Here is an 18,364-nt window from a genome sequence, read left to right as displayed (position 1 = left end):
GGAAGCTGACGCAACCACCGCCGGACGGTGTATTGATGACCAGAGAGAGGTAGGTGAGCTGCTGGTGAAGGTCAGGATATAGGTTGAAGATGGTATCTTTTAAACCCTAATTCGAAGAAGACGATCAACAAATTGATGTCATCTGAACCCTAATTCGAAACCGCCGGTTTTTCGATTTCTACGGCGTTGGAAGCTGCCGCAACCACCGCCGAACGGTGTATTGATAGCCAGAGAGAGGTAGGTGAGCGGCTGGTGAAGGTCAGGATAGAGGTTGAAGACGATAGAGTTGTCCGATGGTGGTTAGAGGATGTTCCGGTGTGAAACGGTGAGGTGCAAAACGACGTCGTAGCAGCCATGTGTTTTGGGGGGTGTGTGTGTGTGTGCAATCTGAAAAGCCATGTAGGATTTTTGGGGTGTGTGTGCCAACTCATCTAGCCACATCAGTAAAAAGTTAACCCGTTAAATATTTTTAATGGGGGATCATAAAACAAAAAACATGGAAAAGGTGGGACTGCCAGAGAGAAATAACTCAGGTGGAATTGTTATTGGCCAACTCATTAAAGGTGGGATTATTTTAATCCAATAATCCTTATATTTGTTATAATTATAAATTAAAAATTGTAAATCATTGAGCTATTTTGCAGTTGGCACTGTTGGCAAGATATATTGGTGGCGATTTCCTTGCGTTATACCATTTTATAAGAAGTTTAGCTGTCAAAGAGCTTTTTTCAGATGCCCGAGACAGTACTATGTTACTCATTGAAAAGGTAAACGGGCTGATATGTTTTAGAGTTGGCAATTTTGACATGTTAACTAAAGAACAAGTTGATTTGGGGTATGGTTTGTTTCTAATGGCGCAAAAGTAGCCAAAATTGTGTTATATATGCACACAGCCTCCTAAATTCGTTTTATTTGAAAGTTGGACTATTACAAATTATTTGTTTTCCAATGTTATTTTTCAAAATAAATCTTCCCATTTGAAATCACGTTATGCATATGCCCACGCTAATTTTACAAAGCCATTACAGGGGTGTTTCTCACAAACTATGTCACAAAACATATATTCAATGTCAACAAATTAACTTCGAAAATAGACCAAAGAAGTAATTTTGGATGCAAATTATAAGAAAACGGTTGGATTTATTTTTTGTTATTGTCTTGCAATTATGCATCTACACTTTTGATTAATATTTGTTTTTTAATTAAAATATGTTATCTAGAGCATTTGTGCCTCAGAGAAGGTGGAGAAGCACTACAAGCCAATATAGTGTTGTATTATCCAGAATGAAGCAATTTAGAGCAATGAATAAGCTCAAGAAACTCGCTTTGAAAGTAAACATTAATATTAATGTTTGTCATTTAAATGTGACGAGTAAAATAAAATTATTAAAACACCTGAAAGTATGCATTTTGTAATGTCTTCAGGTAATTGCAGATGGAGGTGCACAAATCGGATATTATGAAAAACCCGGTTCGGGTATGGAACCGGGTTCAGGTATGATCGGGTATTGAAAAATCGGGTATTAACAATAATCGGGTCGGGTTAGGGTAGGGTATTGGCTTGAAAACCATACCCTGTGTACCGGATTCGGGTAGGGTATTGAACCGGGTCTTCAATACCCGGGTAATTGAAGACCCTATTTTCGGGTATTGAAAAAAAACCCGTTTTATGGGTTTTGAATACCCTATTTTCCGGGTATTAAAAAAAAAACCATTTTCTACAGTTTTCTTCTATTAACGGGTCTGCTTCATTTTTTTATCCTAACTCCATTTTTTTGCATATAAACTTCAAAGTTCATTCAAACATACATAAACAACTAAACAATGTTTCAAAAACATATATTTTATGTGTTTTCAGTTGTTTGTTACATCAAAAAGGTGTTGCTCTAAACAAGTATTTATATCATATACGTGCTCCAAAAAGATCCGTTGGAGAACGACTATAGATCTGTGGACAGCCACACATAAACATGTGCATAAACACTAATATCCTAGCATGCAAAAAATCTGGTTCGAGTATGCAAAAAACCCGGGTTTCGGGTATAGTTTAAACCAGGTATCGGGTTTCGGGTATACTTAGAACCGGGTTTCGGGTATTATCGGGTTTAGATCGGGTACGTGTTCGGGTTTCAACATTGAAAGTCATACCCTATCCCTACCCTACGGGTAGGGTCGGGTTCGGGTATTAAAAACCCGGGTTTAGAAAAACTGGTTCCGGGTTTTTTTTCGGGTCCGGTTCCGGGTTCGGGTTTTTAGTGCACCTCTACTTCATACTAATCCCGAAGGTAGAGGCGCATAAATCGGGTTTTTCTAATACTCGGGTCCGGGTATAAAACCGGTTTCAGGTATGATCGGGTATTGGAAAATTGGGTATTGAGAGAAATCGGGTAGGGTTCGGGTAGGTATTGAGGAGAAAAACTCAACCCTATGTACCCGGGTAGGGTATGATCAGGTTCGGGTATTGGAACCGGGTAATAATACCCGGTTTTGAATTTGTAAATTTTTTATACATTTTTAATTTGTTTAAAATTTAAATTTGCTTTGTAATTTATAAAAATAATTAAACTATATTACAATAACCATAAATTCACTTAATTACAAATTATTTGCTTAGTAATATGCATTTTACAAAAACTTAAACATAAAAGTTGTGAAGTAAACATAAAAATATACTATAAAAACTCATGTATTGTTTCGGGTATTAGAAAATTGGTATCGGGTATAGGGTATGACCGGGTCCAGGTATTTACGGGTATAAATCGGGTACGATTCCGGGTACGGGTATTGACCTCAAAATGCATACCCTATCCATACCCTACGGGTAGGGTCGGTTCCGGTTTCGAGTATAGAATACCCGGGTATAAAAAAACCGGTTCCGGGTATTTTTTTTGGGTCCGGTTCCGGGTACGGTTTTTTTGTGCACCTCTAATTGCAGAAAATATGTCTGAAAGTATGCATTTTGATTTTGTAATGCCTTCAGGTAATTGCATAAAGTATGTCTGAAGAAGAAATCAAAGGTCTGAAAGCAATGTTTGTGAATATGGACACCGATAAAAGCGGTCAATCACTTATGAAGAATTAAAGACGTAACTTTCCAGGCTCGGTTCCAAGCTATTAGAAGCTGGAGTTAAGCAACTCATGGAAGTGGTGAGATCTCTTTTTTCTATGTGATTATATTATTTGCGTAAGTTTTTTTTTCCCTTTTTATGATTTATGTCTTTTTCTTAATTTTCTACAGTCTGATAGTTATTCTACTTTTCATGCCGATGTGGACGGAAATGGAACAATGGACTACATTGAGTTCAAAACCGCAACCATGCGTAAGTACACATGCTTGAAAGAGATGGACATCTATACAAAGCCTTCTTCCATTTTGAAATATATACAATTTGAAATGTTGTGATTCTGGATTTCTGGTGGTACGTGGTGATTATTAATTTAATAGGAATTTTAATAATTTGAATTACATAATCAGTTGTAATCTCCAAGATTCTGATAAAGCTCCTGGTGATCTTGAATCAAGGAGTCCCAAGTAGGAAGCAGCCACAAAGCTGCACAAATTTTTTGAAAGTTTTCGAACAAGGCGAAACCTATTCGACTGTGCAGTTCTAATTGAACAAGTTGGGATTTGTTATAAGTGTTCATTGTTTAATTTTATATTTTTTCTCTTCCAATTTGTTTCTTGATTTATTTGAATCTTAACGCATTATTGTAGGTGAAAGTTGTTGAAAATTTTTCAACATTCAAGTGTTTTAGCTGGTGGTGCCACATTAGCATCTAGGATATTGGTTTCTGATAAAGGAGCTATGAAGGTAATTTTAATCTAATTAACATAATGGTATATTAAATCAATTTTTTTATATATATCTAATTTGTGATTATTTTACAGGCAATGTGGCCTCATAACGGGCATTATCGTCCCAAACGAGAAAATTTTCTAGATTTTGTTTTGTTTCTTTATACCATGGCCACATGTTCAATTTTATGTATGCGCTATGCATTATGGATGGAACTATATTTGGCTACTATTAACATGTAATTGTAAATGAAAAATTATTAAATTTAATTTGTATTTATTTATTGTAAATTATGCTTAACTTTAAAATGTTTGATACTTAACCCCGTGTAGTATACGTGTTATAACCTAGTAATTTGTATAAATTGGATAAATGTTTTATAAACATTAAAGATTTAAAAGGTTTTGTTTATTTAAAATACGTAATTAAAATATATATCAAACCTTATTACTTTACATAATTAGTAAGTATAAGTTTTTAGTTATATATATATTATTTATCATCTATTAACCATTATTTATACTGTTTAATTTAAAAAAAATCTTTTAGTTTAAAATAAATCTATTTATATAATCTATCCGAAGTCTTATAAATCTACATTATTACATTATAATACATATATGAGGCTCTTCATCTTTTACACCCTCTCTCTTAAGACGCTCGAAAATTGGTGGGAAAACATGTCATTAAGGTTTAGAGTTAAATTTAAACGGAATATAATCCTTTCTCATGTAAAGGTAGCGACGAGGAAAGATCATGGGTTCACAATCTACTCGCCGCGACTAAAAGACTTATAAATTACTCGTGGGCGTTGATTACGAGGTATGAAACTTATTTGGTCGTGTCGACTAAATGATTAGTGAACGTGCCCGTTACGGTTAGTATAAGGACACATGGCAAGTTTTAAAATTGGTTCTATAAACTTCTTCGTCACAGCTAGTTTACAATACCTAATTTAGAATTTCACACCTAAAACTTAAATTTTTATTTTTCAGGAATTTTTCCCCATTTTAAACCCAAACTAGGATTTAGAACCCCGCGCTTCGCGACGGAGCCATTAAACCGAACAAAAGACACGCGTTATGTTAAACCAGGAACGCGTTGTAAGTCTACTTGAAATCAACATGTATCAAGTTACGGGATAATTTTAAATAATGAAAAAAGTTTCGGTCATTTTAAAAACCAACTATAACAAATACGAAAACAAAGTTTAAGAAAATCGTTTAACCGGACAAATAAAACATGTAAAGCCGACTATTGCCAAGTTTAAGGTTTAGAAATATAGTTTGTTAAATATTATAATTAGTTGAAACAAAAAGTAAAAGGGAATAAAAATCATCTGATAGTGTACCGACCTTTACTGTATTTTTATAAAAACATATAAAATATCAAATAATAAAGTAAACTTAAGTAATATAAAATTAGAAAAACAGAATATATGTAAATGTAATGGAGTTAAAAGTTGAAAATTAAAAGTAAAAAAGAAAATTAAAATAAAAATGTGAATAGTAAATTGAATAGTGACGTGAGAGGAGTAAAGAATCTCTTTTTAATATATATATTAATTTGGTTCAAACAAGGGTTTTATAATTATAAGATAAGATGCTTGAAAGAAAATTGTGGGTAGATAATATTCATGATCAATCAACCATCAAACTGGTATTCAGTTATTCGAAACCACATCTCCAATGGCACACCCAAACAAGCCCTTCTAATCTACACCCAAATTCGCCATAACCCGCCGTGTAATATCCTCACCATATCCCCTTTGATTCTCAAAGCCTGTGCTTCTTGTTGCATGATCAATTACGGCAAAGCTGTGCATTGCGAATCAATCAAAGCTGGGGTGGATTCAGATGTGGTCGTGGGTACCTCAACGGCAACAATGTACGGCAAATGCGGAGACGTAATCGATGCCCGCAAGGTGTTCGATGAAATGCCTGTCAAGAATGCTGTTACTTATAATGCATTGATCAGCGTGTATATGCACATTGGAGAAACCGAGACGGCGTTAGGAGTGTTTCGGGACATGGGTTACAGAACACCCGTTTCGTGGATTGAAATGATTGCAGGGTATGCTAAAACCGGAGATACGAAGACGGCCAGATATTTTTTTGATCAGGTTCCGTTTTTTTTGAAAAATGTGGTTACTTGGTCGGTTATGGTTGATGGGTACGCGAGTAACGGGCAGATGGAGGCTGCTAAGGACGTGTTTGGGGTTATGCCCGAACGAAGCTTTTATGTTTGGTCATCAATGGTTTCAGGGTATTTCAAGAAAGGTGAGGCTGAAGAAGGTAAAGCTGTTTTTGAGAGGATTGAGGTTAGGAATTTGGTGATCTGGAACTCGTTGATTTCGGGTTATTGTCAAAACGGGCTTTGCGAAGAAGCCCTGGATGCATTTGGAAAAATGCAATTAGACGGGTTTGAACCGGATGAGGTGTCCTTTACTAGTGCTTTATCTGCTTGTGCTCAGTTGGGCTTGTTAGAAACTGGTAAACAGCTTCATGGCATGATAATTCAAAAAAGAGTCAAATTCAATCGGTTTGTTTTTAATGCTTTAGTTGACATGTATGCAAAATGTGGCGATTTAACAAGTGCGAGATTAATATTTGAAAACGGTTTAGAAACTGAAAAGAATGCTTCGTGTTGGAATGCCATAATTTCAGGCTTTTCTATTCACGGCTATTGTCGTGAAGCGTTGGAGTTTTTTAATAATATGGAGAATTCACATGTGAAACCGAATGAGATCACTTTTCTCTCGGTTTTATCTGCGTGTGCACATGCAGGGTTTGTTGAAGATGGGTTAAAAGCGTTTAAAAAGATGGAGAAACATGGTTTATCGGCTAATGTTAAACATTATGGTTGTTTGGTTGATCTTTTAGGACGTGCGGGGAGATTAAAAGATGCATATGAAATCGTGACAAAGATGCCGATGAGACCAAACGATATGATTTTGGGGGCTCTTCTTGGAGCATGTAGAGTTCACTCTGATTTAAACATGGCAAATTGTGTGATTGGAAGGATCAAATTGCAAGATTCTTGTGATACTTCTTATGTGCTTATGTCAAATATATATGCTGCTTCTGATAGATGGGAAAAAGCTGAAAGTTTAAGGATTGTTATGTCTAGTAAAAGGGTTGTTAAGACAGTTGGGTGTAGTTCAGTCACTCTCTAACCCCGCCTGAAGTTTATGTGGTTAGATCTCGATGTCATTTTGATGGTTTTGTTTGGCTTAGAATAGCCAAGATGGGCAAATTCGGTAATTGGTCAAAATGGGTTCGGGTTAAAAACAATCTATTTAAGATAGGTTGATTGGGTTGGGTCAAGATGGACAGGTTGGATCATGGGTCAAAACGAAGTTCGGGTAAAAATGATCATTTTGAGTATAGGTTTAATAGGTTGGGCCAAGATGCGCATGTTGGATAACGGGTCGAAACGGAATCCGGGTTAAAATGATAAATTTTTAGTATAGGTGAACGGGTTGGGTCTAGATTGGCTGGTTGGATAATGAGTGAAAATGGAGTTCGGGTTAAAACGATCATTTTGGGTACGGGCTGAATGGGTTAGGTTCGCTGTCAATATGGACGGGTTGGATAATGAGTCAAAACCAGTTTTAACTAAAACAATAACATTGGGTATAGGTTGAATGAGCTGGGTCAAGATGGGCAAATTCGATAATGGTTCAAAAAGATTCAGGTTAAAACGATCATTTTTTTTGTTAGTTGCAGATACAAATATTATTACAGTGATAATTTGAATATTTTATTATTTTAACAAAACAGTGTAATGTATGACACTGTATTTTTTTCAAACTGATTTTCCCACTTATTTGACTAGATAAACCTTTTTGCATTTGTTATTTATTTTTAGAGAAATCTGCAATTTGCCTCCCTGGTTTATATCGTCGCTGGATGGATTAGCCACTGGAAAAAGATTTTGCGAACTTTGCGCCACTGTGTTTCTCCGGCGGGTTCTTCTGACTCCTGGCGTCAGTTGACCATGAGTTGACTGTTGGTATTTTAGTAATAATCCCAACATATTAAGGGTATTTTAGTAATCTTCTTCTAATAAATAATAAATATAAAGATAATAATAACATCGTTGATATTTGAACTCAACACCACCACCATCATTTTTTAGATTTATTACATAATCTTCCATTTCACTTACACCTTGCAGCAATCACTTGATTCAATTCACCAAAATTAGGTTAGTAATTTTCAATCTATATATATATATATATATATATCTCTATCAATTATCGATTTACATAATTTTGCACAATTAATTTCAACGAATTTGTAACCCTAGCACTTGTAATCATCACTCCGTTCAATTAACTCCGGCGTTCATTCCAAAGACAGGCGGCGTGGTGCTGTGGCGCTGATGACCGGAAAAACGAGTTAATTGGAGATATATATATATGTATATATGTATATATATATATAAAGAAAAAAGGACACAATGTCAAGGAAAAAAGACACAATCAACAATGAAAATAAACACAAAACATAATGATAAACCAAACGACACGACTTTTTCACTTACCATTGTGTTTTTTTTTGTTTTTGTTTTTTTTACGAGAACGAAAATGACGGTGGAAACATTTTGTGTTTTTACTTTTTTTTTATTTTTATTTAAATTTTGAGTTATGATTTTTATTTAAATTTTGCTTAATTTGACCTCATTTTTGTTTCTTCTCATTTTTGTTCCCCTTTATAGAATAATTTGACCCTTACGACTAAACTCCATTATTACCCTATGTATTTTGGTTCTTTTTTTTTCATCTTGTCACAATGTTTAATGTTTTGGACAATGTATGTATGGAAGATATATATCTAATGACAATCTTTTATTTTTTTGGATTTGGGGGAAGTAAATGATTTGAACATCAACCAATAGTTGTCGTCTTTTGGTCATTTACAAATTTTACAAGTTCTTAGTACTTTATCATGTTAATCGAAGCATCACTCATTCTTATTTATCATGAATGAATAATGTGCAACCCAAATTATGATATCATCGTTAAACATTTCAAAAATGTAACCATACCAGTGGCTTTCTTGGTTTTTTGACTGACAAGCTCATTCCTTTTGGGACATCAATCTAAGAATTGATACTTTTGGCATCAATTGTTATTGTTTGACATCACTCTTACACTTGTCACTTATATTTTTTTTAGAACGATATTGAATACATTAGTTTAAATTCAGATTTTTTTTTGTGCTCAGTCCCGTGTAGTACACGATGTTATAACCTAGTTTGTTATATGTAACTATCAAAATCCAAGTAAAGGTTTTCTTCAATGTACAAGTCTTGAGCTTGGCTCGCACTAGTTGAATACTTGAATTGAACGAGTTTTATCTCACCGCAATGTCATGTCTTTAGGCGAGTGGTTACGGGCAGTGAGGGTTTTTCCCTAATAGAAAAAATGAGTGTGTTATAAATTTAGCAATTAGCACAGGTTTAAGAAAAAGGATATTGGTTTTTAATACTCTTAACTTTCAACCGTTGGTTAATACCACTCCCAACTTTCGATTTGTTACCTACCACTCCCAACTTTCATCCTATTTGTTTTTATCACTCCCTCACTAACTGAAGACTAACGACGTTAGTGATAAACTGACGTGGCTTTTTTTTAATTGACTTGGCATGTTGATTTGGAAATTACTTTTTTTAGCAAGATTATATTTGTATCATGATCAAACATGAGTTGAGCAACATTGCAGGGTGTAAACCCTAAATTACACAATATCTTAAATCCCATCACAAATCCCCCAAATCAAGCAATAAATCCTCTAATTCTTCTTCACCATATAACATACATCATCAAATTACGAAACCCTAAGCTCTGACGATTTCCATTCGGTTCTACTTCTCCTCCGGCAAAAACCCCTAATCGGAGAATATGGTGCTGGTTGGTTTCATGCGATGAACAAGGTGGAGAGATGGTTTTAGGGATGTGTTGGAACTTGTGCCAGTTAGTTATTGGAGATTCCGGTTGTTCCGATTGTATAGGTTTTAAAATTACTTTGACAAGAACGGAGTTTGCGATGACGAAGGAAGACGAGGAGAAGATGGGTATTTTGGGAAGATGACGAAGGAAGACGAGGAGAAGGAATTTAGAGGGCGTTTGCAATGTATTTCATGAAATCAACGAGAGATCGACCACCATGAACGGTTGTATGACAATGATAGGAGGTTTGATGTTAATGGCGATGGGTGCTGGAATTTGAAGAACTAATTCAGATCCAGGTGGCTAATTCAACTTTATGTTATAGTTATCTGGTTTGAAATTAATTAGTTGTAGGTAGCAGGTTATTGCTTAATGGTAATGATGGAGATGGCTGGTGGCTGATGGTGTTACGTGTGAAAAAGAAAGATGAGATGGTGGGTGGGCCCGCATTTTTTTCAAAACCGGCCACATAAAATGAAAGTTGGGAGTGGTGATTAACAGATAGAAAGTTGGAAGTGATATTAACCGGCGGGTGATAGAAGTATTAAAAACCAATAAGAAAAAGGTAAATATGTGATAAGTTCAAATTAAATAATAAATTTAAAAAGTAAATGAATAAAAAAATAGGGAATCCAAGCATAGTTAATGCAGAAGATAGATATCTGATTAGTAAGTCTTACTTTTGACCATAAATAAATAAAAAATGACAACACTCTGCTCTGCAGCTCTTCTCACGTCACGCGCTCTCCTCTAAACACGTGCCACCAACAGAATTCAATTCTTTAGTGGGGCCCATCCATCCATCCCCTCATAAAAAGAAAAGAAAAGAAAAGAAAAGAAAGAAGAGACACAAACACAAACACAAACACACACAGAGAGTTTCAATTTCTCTAATCTATCTTCCATTCCGTTCCTTTCATGCTCAACTTGTATACAGCATGGTCAGGTCAGGTCAGGTCAGTTTTCAGCCTTTTCTTTTCTTTCTTAATTCATCTCCTAATTTTATTCTATTTGCTGAATGCATGTTTCCAAATTCAACGTAATTTCTTCTGAATTAGGTTGTTGCTTACTATCAATTTCAATTCCTCTAGATTTTTTTATTTTTATGTTGAATGCTATATATATATATATATATATAATCATGTATCAAGTTTTGGATTGTTGATGTTATATATGGTTTGTTATTTAGGTGTTTCCCAATGATTTTGTTTAATTGCTGATACAACAAGTGTTGTTATGTTTGTAATTTGTTATACACCAATACTAGAGTGGTTGTCAGTTTCATTAGCTATAATGAATTTAATCAAATAAACTTGTAACTTAATACTATTATTTTCAGTTTTCCGTTTGGCTTGAAACAACAAATCTAGTGTTTCCATCATCACACGATCCCATACTTATCTACATTTGTTCCAAGTTTTCATGATGTATGCTTCATGGATTTAGTTTTTTTACCATATTAATCAATCGCCTTCTGAAAGCATCAATGATTGGTAGTAAAGTTGTGTTAACGTATAAGAGGAAGCGGCCCGGCCTTGGGTTCGGCCCTGATCAAACTCATGGATCTCAAACTTTAGAGCTACTGAAAGCACCAGCCAATAAACAACAAGTTTCAACACATGATTCTGAGAGAAAAGATGCTAAGGTAAATTATCCTGAGCTGGTTTATAATTCAAGTTACTATTTATTGCCATCTTGATTATATATATAGTCAAGCTGTATTGATTTCCTGATGAGGAACAGCTTGATGATGATCATATCACTGTTTCGTTTCTGAATAAATGTACCTGATTGTTATTGAGGTTACAAGATCATAAATCATCCTCTCTGTTTGACTTGAATTGTAAGTTTTAACTTTAAGCTATTGAGCTGATAAATCCTTCCAATCTAACACGCAATTGCAATGAAAGAAAAAGAGTTGAAGAATAACAAAGAAAAGAATGAGACCTAATTTCTAAATCTTCAAAAAATCTCAATTCTCTCCTCGTATACGGAAATCTAGAGCTTAACCTAACCTCATTTTAATTTTAGCGGTATACTTCAGTTTGCGGTTAGTCTATGGTTTGGTTAGCGGTAATGCTCTATCAGCTAAACAAAAGAATCATTGTTGTATTGATTCCACACCAATGAATCTTTAATATATTAATATTCACTAACGAGTAATCAGTACCTCATCCGAAAGTTACTACTATTTTTTAGCAAACTTTTAGTAAAGAAAATTTTATGGGAGCTTTGGGATTTAACTTAAGTGAATTCACCGTTTGGCATTTCGGCCATAAAAAAAGATTTCTGCTTCTTCAGCCTGTTCTCTACTTTCTGTTTGAACAGCAGCAGCTCACTTCTCCTTTTAAACAAATTCTTTTCAATCCATTTCATAAAGCTCTCTGGTCATGGGCGATTATTACATATTTACTTGTCTGTGCTGAACCTTTCTTTCGTTTGCATTATATAAATACTGACCTACTGCATTAAAGATCTTCCTTTTCGTTTACACATTTACCATTGTCCATTTTGTGGTTAGTCAACTGTATAAGACTATTTTTGTTTGTTTGTTAACTATTCCATTGTTTTGCAGTTTTTGGTGTTAAAATATTGGTAAGTGATTTTGCACTTTGATCATATCTTCAAAAATAATTTACTGTGATCTACTTGATGCATCTTGTTAGGTTCCTTCTTACAATCATGATTTTGAATGAATTTTAATCTTGGTTATAAGACTCATTGTTGGTGATTACTTTTAGCACACTCCATTCAAGTCATTAAGTGCTGATGTTGGTGAGAATCTAAATTATTGGCTCGGGAGTTCAGCCTAAAAGGAGATTAAGCTGAAATTTGGGCCAGTTAGTGATAATAGTGGGTCTTGGTTAATTGGTCTCGACATTTTTATATCTATATATTCAGCTATTTTGTTCTACTTTTCTTCCATTCTTTTCCCCCATGTCTGTTCTGTTTAGCAAATTCTGGATTTTTCTAGAAATAGGTAATTTTAATGTTGGCTTGCAACATATTTCATATCCTTCCTCTTTATTGTGCCATTGTATAGTGATTTTAAGAATACATAAGCATCATTCAAATAAAATGATAGTGGATCTAAAACTATAGGTTCACCAGCAAGACAACAAATTAGGCTATATCTAACATAACCCTCAAATGATTTTTTTGTCCATGTTTCGCCAATAGCTAATTTGTTATTTATGGTTCGAAGAAAAATATTAGTACTTTGTAATGTGAGTTTTCGTATAAAACGATTTAGGATTTGTATTGATTACTAAATAGTATTTGCTAGACTTTGAACCCTTATCTCTTTTAGCTACTTTTATTGATTTGACTACCAATCAGCCACCTCTATCTGAAAATTAAAAGATTTATACTCTGGTACTAGATTATAGTTGTTTTTTTTTTGGTATCTTGATCTCGGATTGATCTAAAGCTTAGTGATACTTCTAAATTCAAGTTAACGATGTATTCCTTTTTAAATACTTCTTTCTCAACAAGTTGTTGGACTTCTGTGCAGACATTGAATCAGTGTGCTCTATATAATGGTGGCGGCGGCAACACATTACAAAAGTCTGAATATTGTCATTCCAGTGAAGTCAGTTTTACTTTCAACGTTGTGAATATACGTAGAATGCGATGTCTTAATGGTCTCAAAGTTTAATTCTATTAACATGAGTAGAATGTCATGTCTTAATGTTCTCAAAGTTTATTCTATTAACATCAGTTTTGTTGTGCACTAAAGGATCTTGATGGGAAAAAGCTATGTTCTAGATGTGTCAAACAACAAGATACATTATCAACATTACAAAAAGTTGGAAACTCATGTGAAGACACAATGAAAGTTAAAAAACCAGGTTTCCCATTGATAACATTCAGTCGCAGAGTAAAACAGAAAAAAACTACGGACGAGACTGTTGTGCAAGAAAAGTCAACTTTTGTGGAGAAATATGATTTAGTGGCGGTTAAAAGCAATAATTCTACAATGGATAATGGCTGCCTTGTAGATGTTTCAACAGATTTAACAGGATACGATTCCAATTCTCGATATTGCACTGCAAGTCAAGAAAAGGTATGCATCCATTTTGCCTAAACATGTAATCCACGTTGTTTTTTATTGTTTTTCTTGTTCTGCTTCTTGGTTAATCATGTGGTTGGATCCATATTTGAGTTGATGTCGAAAGACAAATAGGACAAATACTATAGAATACAAACATACTTTATGTATATTATTTTCTCAAAAAGGTTCCTTAACAATATTTGCACGTAAGAAACCAACCAACATAAAAGTAACATTTTTTTACACATAAAAGTCGCTCCACATGTTAAACTTGAACAAAATTGTGATTTCCTTTTTATTATTGATGCTACATTAGGAAATAATTGAGATGAATTAATGTTTTAAATCGGACATGTGACAAGGCAAAGTCTGTTCAATGTTCATCTTTCTTTTCCATTTTTATTTCAATAAGTTGATAATAACAAATAATCTATTAAAAGCAATAAAATAATAATAATAATAATAATAATAATACTGATACTGGTACTGATACTGATACTGATACTGATACTGATACTGATACTGATACTGATACTGATACTGATAATGATAATGATAATGATAATGATAATAATAATACATGAGTGAGGATGACCTAACTCAAAATAAAATAAATTTACATTTAAAGTTGTGAAAAAGTTACAAGCATGTGATTTTATTTGCTATTATAATGCCATTTTTCGAATAATGTTTATATGATCTTATCCAATCATAAATAAGAGATATTTTCTTTTTTCAAACCTAACATGTTTAGGGACTTTTATGATTAAAACAAAATATATGTTGGTTTTTTATGTATAAAATATTAAAGAATAATTACAAGAAAGATCAGAAAGTATGTTGGTTTTTCATGTGCAAAAATTTGTTAAAGGACTTTTACGAGAAAAAACAGAAAGTACGTTGGTTCCTTATGGTATCCCTTAAAAATCTTGTTGGAAGTCACTGCAGAGAATCTTGTTTCCTAACAAAATTACAATATACCAGTGATTTATCCTTGGATCTAGCTGTTATTAGCATGACGGATAATTTTCTTGTGTGCATAACGCTGCGTTTTTTGAGCTAGAGGGAGCACCACAGAGCAGTCACTGTAATATAAATCTTCTGCATTTGTGTTTGTCCTTAGCTGTTGTGGTTCATTTTTAATTATTCTCTCATAAAACTGTTTTAAGAGAAAGACAACTAATTTTTGTGTACACTTTTTCATGACAGAAGACCATTGAAGATGTTGATATCTGTGATGCTGCTTCACTTTCTGAACCTAAAATTGAGATGTATGTATTCTTTATCTTGAATGTTTACATCGTTTTTATGCATTACCTCTGTCACGCCATGTTCTCATTTCCGTTTTAGCTGACTTTAGCAGTGAGAAGTCAACTAATGAAGAGTTTACCACTGCAAGCTGCATTCTAAAGGACACCCCACCAATAGCTGACTCATCAGGTAAGAGCTCACAATTCAACCCTCCCATTTGGAAACAGGTCATTTCCTGATGTTTTTGAGTGATAACAGGTCAAAATTTGTTGAACATATATTCAAATTTATTTTTACATATTAAATTGTTATAATGTGTTTTGACCCAAGCTCATTTTGACCTTTCATCCAAACCGTCTGACCCGCCTGGTTTGGTACCGCTACAATATACTATGTTGCAAACCTTCAGGAAAGTCACAAATGGATGCAGATAGAAGTCTGGAGGTATCACAGAGCCTTGTTTTCGCAAAAGATGAATCACGGGTCATATCAGGTGATGATGTAGAAAGTGCTAAAACAACTGTTCACAAGAAACGAGATGAAGGCTCACTAGCTTCTTTTGATTTAACAAAGCCTCCACCTGGTTAGTATATTGCTTAAATAATTACCTATAACAATAATAAGAATTTACTTTTAAATGCTTTGATTTGGGTGATGTTTTCATTAGCGAGTCCAATAGGTGCTAAAGGGTTTAACCAAATAGGAAATGTGTCAAATGGGTTGAAAGAATAAAAAAGTCATCGGAAGTGCACTCAAATTTATAGAAGCCTCTTCAATCCCTTTACTTAAAAAGGATATACATCTAGTATGGTTTTTGCATATCATATTTAGCCAAATTTATTAATAAAATTCAAAGAAAAGAATAAGAAAGTGTGTTCATGGGTTAGCCCAACCATTTTACCCCTCGTGTGCTTATGCTGCCATATTAATAAAACATTTTACAAAGCGAAGAATCTTTTTCAATTCCTAAAAAAAAGTGGTAGAATTCAAACATCAAGGTAGAAGTAATCTGCATTCCAGTTCCAGGTTTGAATTGTACATAGTGCCTTTTGGGTTGCACTTGGAGTCGAGCTTCTTCGGTTGTACATAGAGCTTATTTTACACTATCGGGTGTTCAAATATTAGTAAGGCAGAATATACCACTAAAATTAATGTATAGGTAAGCACACATTATTTCTCACTCATTCTAGTTGTGATTTATCAGAATCAAGTGGTTTTGTGGACTGCAACTTAGCACTGGAGTCTAGCTCTAATGTACAGCTCCACAATGATGTATCAGAAAATCACCGAGAATCAACCGATTCTACTAGCAGAAGTCACCCTGTAGTATTGCATGAGTTCCCTTCTAGAAGCAGGGTACTGGATTTGCTTGATGACAGAATTGGGGAGACTTCATTATCTCAATTACACTGTGTTCCTCCAACCCTCTCTAGTAGCAGCCATCCATGGGGCCCAGACTTGCCGTCATCTTCCATTGGTCAAAGTCAAACATCAAAACAGAACTTTCTTCAGGTACATAGATTTTAAATAAGACCACCTGTTTCATGCACTTATTATTATATGGCTGTTGCAGCTTTTTCCAGAAGACAATATTCTGCCATCAAACAGGAAACCCCTACATTTTAGGAGCTCTACATGTTCAGCACCCTTTCGGTCACTTGAATCTAGAAACTTTGAAGACATGATCGGGTCGCAATACCCGTCTGACTCGCTATCCTTAATAAGACACAAGATCATGCTTGACAACATATTAAGTAAAGCAAGGGCCGTTAATGTTAGAAAAGGTAAATTTGTTGACGGTTTTGACCATCCAAATGTATGGTCAGAGGAGGAACTTGACTTTCTTTGGATTGGTGTAAGACGACACGGGATTGGCAGTTGGGATGCCATTTTACGGGACCCACGGTTACACTTTTCATCATGGAGATCGCCACGTGAGTTAGCCGAGCGGTGGGAGGAAGAAGAGTCAAATCTTCTAAGGGCAAAACCGCCGAAACCTGCCAAGAAACACAGTCCAATCGAAGAACCTCAACTCTCCCTTGGATTTAGAGGAAGGTCAACCGTTGACCCGGATCTGGTGAATGTTCCCAAGGGGAACTTAAACTTACCCCCTTGGCTCCCTTGTTCTAGACCTGTTGAAAAGACCGGGGTTCCTTGGGTTTCATACACGGGTCAATCTGGTTTGATGCAATGGATTAACCAACCCTTCTGCGGCTCTAATAGAGGACAGCCAACTTCTGGTGCGGCCTATTGGGCTGAAGCGTTGGCGCCAGCCCGTCCTGTTAGTAAAGCGAATGAAGTGATTGTCATAGAGAGTGATGTGTCTTCTGAAGAGACTGTATCAGATGATCATAGTGTTAGGAGTTAGGTGATGGGGTGTAGTAGTATATCAGATGTTTGGGTTTTTTTTGTACAGTACTTAAATCTTGATTGATTAAGGTTTATCTTTATGGGTTGTATTTCTCTCACCCTCTAAATTAAGGGTTTGAAAATGATTCCAAGATTTAAGCCATGTTTATGTATGGAACCAATCTGCAAGTGTATGTCTGTGATAAAAAGGGGGTTTAGCTATTGTTACATCTGACCAACAGTTGATGAGAGACAACTTTCAAGTTAGTGTGGTTGTACAGTTATTAGGTTTTAAACTAAAATGATAAAATAGATTTTACATACTATAGTAATAATATTTCAATTAAATTGATTGCTTTGAAGTCATTAATAGTAAGTTTTGTTCATTATTTTGTTAAATTTGTTTGATAAAAAAGTTAAAGAACGTGCAATTCATTAAGTTTAGTTCATTTAAGGGTTTCTTCTGTTTTCCATTCATGTGTCATATTTTCCTCTAGGCGACGCTCCATTATTTTGGTTTAATTCTGTCTCTACTCAAACTCCAATGCATTTTGCTTTATGATTTTTACAATAAGGTTGACTAGAATCAAATCATCAATTTGACTCACACTATTTTCAATAAGGTTGACTAGAATCAAATCATCAATTTGACTCACACTATTTCTTTACTTAACCATTGTATGAATAAATAGCTTTTCACATGATTTTCGTGATGATCACTGACATACATGCATACAGTTTGGTGCGTACAAGGAGATAACATATTTTATTATTTGTATGCTTATGATTCTTTATATGTGGAGTACTACAGCTGCTATTGTTACATATCATCCGTGAAAGTATGTAAGTATGAGAGAGAGAGAGAGAGAGAGAGAGAGAATTTACTATATATAATAAGTAAATTTACTATATATAATATATCAAACAAGGGCAAATTAAGACTTTGTTTTAAAGAAT

General features: G+C 34.6%; 1 protein-coding gene and 1 pseudogene across 1 annotated transcript; both read left to right on the top strand.

The window, feature by feature from the left end:
* The first annotated feature begins 5,433 nt into the window (after positions 1-5,433).
* On the top strand, positions 5,434-7,020 carry LOC143615074 (pentatricopeptide repeat-containing protein At3g21470 pseudogene; annotated as a pseudogene).
* A 4,212-nt stretch (positions 7,021-11,232) lies between these two features.
* LOC143615075 (uncharacterized) lies at positions 11,233-17,458 on the top strand. The gene is made up of 8 exons (XM_077088314.1): positions 11,233-11,398; positions 13,268-13,345; positions 13,493-13,819; positions 15,017-15,078; positions 15,171-15,247; positions 15,468-15,641; positions 16,263-16,570; positions 16,632-17,458. Exons 1-8 carry the CDS (start codon positions 11,240-11,242, stop codon positions 17,424-17,426), a joined length of 1,980 nt encoding a protein of 659 aa, XP_076944429.1. The 5' UTR covers positions 11,233-11,239; the 3' UTR covers positions 17,427-17,458.
* The last annotated feature ends 906 nt before the right edge of the window (positions 17,459-18,364 follow it).

Source organism: Bidens hawaiensis, unplaced genomic scaffold, assembly GCF_021521415.1.
Source record: "Bidens hawaiensis isolate Kalapana, Puna unplaced genomic scaffold, B.hawaiensis_p1.1 tig00041795_1, whole genome shotgun sequence".
Lineage (NCBI taxonomy): Eukaryota > Viridiplantae > Streptophyta > Magnoliopsida > Asterales > Asteraceae > Bidens > Bidens hawaiensis.
Note: the sequence above shows the minus strand (reverse complement) of the source record. Positions and strands in the feature narration are given on the sequence as shown.